The 6,026-nt window shown below is 37.7% G+C and overlaps 1 protein-coding gene across 1 annotated transcript in view; it reads right to left on the reverse strand.

Moving 5' to 3' along the window:
• Positions 1–5,823: 5,823 nt before the first annotated feature.
• LOC116603116 (neurogenic locus notch homolog protein 1) overlaps positions 5,824–6,026 on the reverse strand; it is a 5,870-nt gene continuing 5,667 nt past the window's right edge. The window contains exon 7 of the mRNA XM_048731826.1: positions 5,824–6,026. This exon is cut by the window's right edge and continues 177 nt beyond it. Coding sequence (XP_048587783.1) covers positions 5,941–6,026 — 86 coding nt within the window. The 3' untranslated portion in view covers positions 5,824–5,940.

A 6,026-nucleotide genomic window follows, 5' to 3' on the forward strand; every position in this document is an offset into this window, starting at 1 on the left:
ATGTACCAATGTCTTGTGAGTGCTTTTAATAATTTATTATGTAAATGAAATTAAAATCATTTGCTTGAATAGGTGGCATGCTTATATAAGAATATACTTATTCTAATTAAATCTTATTTATCTTAAATCTTTTTTCCAAAAGCGATAGATACATGATTTTAGTCAAAAGTACCTACATGTATGTATGTAGGTAATGTAATTAACCCATTGACTCCTGGCTATTTTTGAGCTGAATTTACAAAAAACAGACTGAAAACAGATACCTCCACCTATTCTGAGTTTTTTTTTTTTCAAAGTCAAACACAGCTGCACCTAGTCAGCGGTATCCAAGCTTTCCAACAGTGCTTTGCGGTCCTCACTTTTAATCCCTCGTTGTGCTGAAGCCAGCACAAGTTGATGGTTGCTTGTATTTTTCATCAAAAATACAGCTATGAGCATATTAGGAGAGTGTCTCAGGACATCATGAAGTCTATTGGGGCATAATTGAGTGCTTTGCTTATGGATATTTGCAAGCAAGGTGGATTCATGATGATTTTTTCTTGTTTGGCTTTGCCTGGATGAGAAAATAATTTTCTAATGAATCACCACAGCTCTCCTAAATGCTGTCTTTTCTGAAACCAAATTGATTCCAAAATTGTTTACACTGCTATTCTGGGTCTGTATGACCTGAAATTAATTTGTTTGGCTTCGGGGTGAAAAGACTTATAAAGAACCATCTGACTTTGGGGAGAGGAGTGTTGACTGGCCCTCCCCTCGTGAATTTTGCCCTGGATCTCCCAGAATGCTTTGCAATCCGTAAAGGCATCTTCATGGTTTTACAAGCCTTCAAGGAGTGGACATTGTGTTTTGAGGCCATGGAAATTAACCTGGAGGATCAGAATAAAGGTATCTATTTGTGTCTTGAGCTGTGTTTGCTGATCTCTCTCCCTTGGGTGGTATTTTGAGCGTTTTATTGAGAGGGGTGATTCTGCTTTTCTTTCCTTGTTCGATTTGAAATTTGTCAAAGAACCTGTGCTATTATTTGGCTTAAGAGTAGTTGCCAACACCTTGGTTGGATGCATATCTTCAAGACCATTTATCCCTTAAACTGATGCCTGAGTATCTTCATCTTGTTGTGTTTATTTTGCATTTATGAATTTTTTGGGTTGTGGGTACTTCCCAAAGCCGGTACAGGCCGGGTGAGGGGTCAATGTGTTAAACCTTATCTAACTTTACCAGCGGAAGCAAACGTTAATGAAATACACCCTTTAACTACAGATAATTCAAAAGAAAGCAGATAAAAGCTTAGCCCCACAATTAACTTTCATCATTATCAGTCATTATCCAGTAATAAAAAAAGAAAGCGTAATTACCCAACAGTGACAACAACAACAAAATCAGCGCCTTTAAGCCGGAACTGCTCAAAGGATGGGAAAATTTGCTTTGATAAAATCATCGTAATTTGTCCTTAACATGAGAGGTTGGGGGGGAGGGGGGGGAGGGAATACTCGAATTTTAGCATGGGGAGTGAAAGTTTCCATCCTTGATGTATTTTTAAATAATAGGATTCAGGATCGTGTATTTTTGGGATGGTTGGATTGATACTGTCCATGATACCTTTGACGTATCGATTTTCGGGCTTTGTTTGCCCTTCCCTCGTCATTTTAATAGCTGAGCATTTACATTATCTCGGCCTGGCTCGACTTGACTTTATCCAATTTGCGCAGAAGATGCGTTGGTTAATGTGTTGTTCCAGAAAATATCCATACCCTCCCCCCCCCAAAGAGGGGGTCGGAGGTATGACCCCCTCTTGGAATTTGGGGTGCCCATTTTGAAAGCCCCTCGAAAGATAATTTCAGTCAATTTTCTTTGATATACAAAAAAATAAAAAAATAAAAATGTGTGCATTCGTATATCGCTTATTCGTATAGCTCTAAGCGTTTTACATTCTAGAATATCTCATCCTCAATAACAGACTGGGCAAGGCAGTTTACAATCATAAGTGTGTGTTAGTAAAGTTCTTTAGATTAGTGTAGTGTAGTATTGGAGAGACGGGACCTACGGTTAAACGTCCTTATCCGAGAAGACGACGAATATCTAACTAATTTCTGAATCCGCCCCTCTTTTCCTCTCATAACGTCCCTATCAATAGGACCCGTTGTTTTTGTTTTGATAATGAAAAAAAGTACACTGCAAAAAAGCTTGGCATTTAGCATCGGCGGCTTCAAAATGGCAGCCTGACGCAATGCATTGCGGACATGGTGACTTTTTGATAAAACTTGTGATTGCGTAAACATAGCGTACAATATATATTATTACTATATTTGCTTGTACTGGAAACGATAAGGATGAAAAGGCTTTCGGTTGAAGGCGGGTATTCGTTCCAAAGCACCTGGGGTGGGTGGGTGGTGGTGGTGGTGGGGGGGGGGGGGGGGGTGGGTATTAGGTGGATAGATCATTATGAGTATCCGGTTCTGAAGACTTGCGTTTCTCACGAACCGGACCCTCCGGATTTTTCGCTCCGGAGGACGAGTTCCACTTTGCTGTGTATTGCAGAAAATATACGCAATTAAGAACACACTTATTCGAAAAACTTAGTAGATCCTGGGGAGAGGCAGATTTCCTCACTTATATTTAACCCTCCAAAGAAAATAGCAAAGGAGACAGCAAAGTATGTTTTCTCATGCTTTCAATTAAGAAACGAAAAATAGAAGGGGAATTTTGGTGGAGCCTATAGCTTTTATAATTCACTTTCAGCCAAAACTATATACTAAATCTGTATACGGTGAAATAAATTGTATTGTATTGTATTGTATTGTATTGTATTGTATTGTATTGTATTGTATTGTATTGTATTGTATTGTATTGTATTGTATTGTATTGTATTGTATTGTATTGTATTTAGCTTTGCTTGCTTGAATTGGCCGATGGGGTCTGGGAAGAGGTCTCCTATTAGCCCATGTAAATGGATTCTTTGCCGGCGCAATTGACTTTTTTTAAAGATGAACTTTGTTTAATATTAAAATTTCCCAGCAATGTACAAGAGCGCAAACAAACGCCTGAGATTTTTTTTTTGCAAAACCATGTGACGATATGCGCAAACTTTCTTAAAACGATATGGCAGACGATGATGAATTAACTTTTACCAGATGGCCAAATACATTTATCTTGGGGTAGGGGGATTTATCGTATGTATCTGGCTTCTTAAAAAAAAGAATCGAATACTCCATTGAATGTAAGTTAATATGGATTTATTAAAACAGCCAATAAAACAGTAAAACGCTTAATGTATTTTTACATTAATTTCATAACCGGTACCTTTATTAAGCGGCCACATTTGAGACAAAAAAAGCGGCTGCATAAGATAATTAAAGACACTATTTTATTGAAAGTATCACAGTATGTTCGGAATTTGTATTCTGGCCGCGTAATCTGGATCTGGATAGGGTTAACCGACTAGCGACAAACAGCTGAAAAAGTAACTGACGACCGACAAAACAAAACAAAAAACTTGTGTCAAGCGACAAGAAATATATTTGCCGTCTACCGACATTGTGTTATTTCCGGTATTTTTACTCTTTACTTCCATCGTCCATCACTCTTTCAGTCAATTATTAAACCATAATTAATTTCACGTTATCAATAAGTTATTTTAATTATTTATGAATCCTAAATAATGTTTAATATTGTTTTTACGTGAAATCTAGCACAAAAGCGAATACTAGCTTAGATTCACCGACTACCGACAAAGACCGATTGTTCTTACCGACTACATAAAAATTATGGAAATTTTAACTGACTACCGACATGCAGACCCCCCTCCCCCCTCCCCCATCCAGACCCTGTGTAATGGGTGACCGCTTAATACAATACAGCTACCACTGATTTTGTTTTTTTAATTTAATGAACTCCCGTTTATAATTAATAACACAATAAACGGTATTACGGCTTCAGAGAGACACCAATAAAACATGGCATTGGAAGCTTTCCCTCTCTTTTCGCCATCATTATCCGTGTATTAACACACATAATTTACTTTAACTTGTTTTCGCGAGCTTTTCTAAAAACATCGCGAAATTGGCGCCGAAAATGCTTGATGCCGCGTTGTGATATGTACAATTTGATTCCAGAAATGATCCTTTCGAAAGATTGTTTACCCTCTTAAAGCTGGACCTTAAAAGTGCACCCTAACATAAGAAGTATTAAATTGCTACAAACTAGTTTAAGCTAGCTACGTAAAATCAAATAACCCTATCAGGTGATCATGCGTGGATAAGGAATTCCCGGTTCTTATGCGACGTCATAAATAAAAGCGTCACGTGGTAGATTATCATGGACCATCTACCTTCCAGCTTGCCCTTTTAGGAATAGTTGCGGTAAACTATCATTGGTCTCCTGTGACATTTTTAGGATATGGGCCTCTTTGTCAAGATTGATTCCAATAATTTTGTAGCAAGCACGATTTCCGGCAACATAAAAACTTTCGACGTACACAGTTATAAAGAAGAAATAATTGATTTCAAAATAAGGAATTGACTAACATAAGAAGTATTAAATTGCTACAAACTAGTTTAAGCTAGCTACGTAAAATCAAATAACCCTATCAGGTGATCATGCGTGGATAAGGAATTCCCGGTTCTTATGCGACGTCATAAATAAAAGCGTCACGTGGTAGATTATCATGGACCATCTACCTTCCAGCTTGCCCTTTTAGGAATAGTTGCGGTAAACTATCATTGGTCTCCTGTGACATTTTTAGGATATGGGCCTCTTTGTCAAGATTGATTCCAATAATTTTGTAGCAAGCACGATTTCCGGCAACATACAAACTTTCGACGTACACAGTTATAAAGAAGAAATAATTGATTTCAAAATAAGGAATTGACTGAGTGAGCTAGAAAAACTACAGTTTTTAAAACAAGATTGATTGACAATTTGGATTTGCTTACGTTCTCCAACTCAAGCCAAGCACTGAGTAAAAAAAATGGAATGCTCGAAAGCAATTCCTCGCCAAAGAGCGTTCGGTTGCCCAAAAACAGTTTATGGTTCCCTTATGTTTCTGGTACTTTATAACTGTTGTTGCTAGACACAGCGTTTTGTATTTTTTGGTTGAAGTTCATTTAAACACGAACGCGCGCTATGAAAGGGATAGTTCCAGCTCCTTTTTCGCAAGAGAAGGTTAAACATCTTTCAGGCATATTCGGGAAAGTGTTTGGAACCAATTCTCTACAAACACAAGAACAAAAATTATCAGAGAAATCAAACACAGCGCGCGCTCATTTCCAATGGCGTTAATCATGTGCGCGCGAGGACAAACAACAAATTTGCAAAATTCATCACCTCAAAACCTATCTAGTCCTCCCTTATTTTTCGTTTTGTTACAACAAAAGGCTAGTAAATAGACTGTTATTACTTCAATGTTGTGTTTTGGGCCAATTCCGAACTCTATTATAGCTTTCTGGCTTCTCTCTATGGAGCTCTGCACTCAGTTATGTCAAATGACGAATGACAGCTTCAAAAAAACCTATGAAGAAAACGTTGTGGTTTTGAGGGACTGGTAGCGAGGACTCTTATTTTCTTTTCAGATACTTTCTCCATTGACTAAAGATGGTCACAGTCACTGTTTTTCTCTTCTGATTACAAGTCATAATGCTTACAAAGCACGGTAACCTTAAAAATAACAATAATAATGCAGTTTTTCCAAATAAGGAATATATTAGTTTCCTTATATGGAAGTGACCGCGTTTGGCAAAAACGACCATTTTTGGCTGAATTTTCTTGATATGAAAAAGTAAATTAAAATTACCAGTAGGGGCGCGGCTGTGTGCCCCACTTACTTTCTCCATATTTCTGTATCGTGCCCTCCCCCTCTCCCAATTTCGATCTTGCTGACAAAAATGAAATGGATGTGAATAATAATTGTAATTGTGATTTGGTAAGAGCAATATGTGTAACACATATTTAGTAGTTTATTTGGTAAACATCATTACGCCAACTCCCCCCAGTACCCCAAGAACAATCTGATCCGTTACCATGTTTGTAATATG

Source organism: Nematostella vectensis, chromosome 8 (genome assembly GCF_932526225.1).
Source record: "Nematostella vectensis chromosome 8, jaNemVect1.1, whole genome shotgun sequence".
Classification (NCBI taxonomy): domain Eukaryota; kingdom Metazoa; phylum Cnidaria; class Anthozoa; order Actiniaria; family Edwardsiidae; genus Nematostella; species Nematostella vectensis.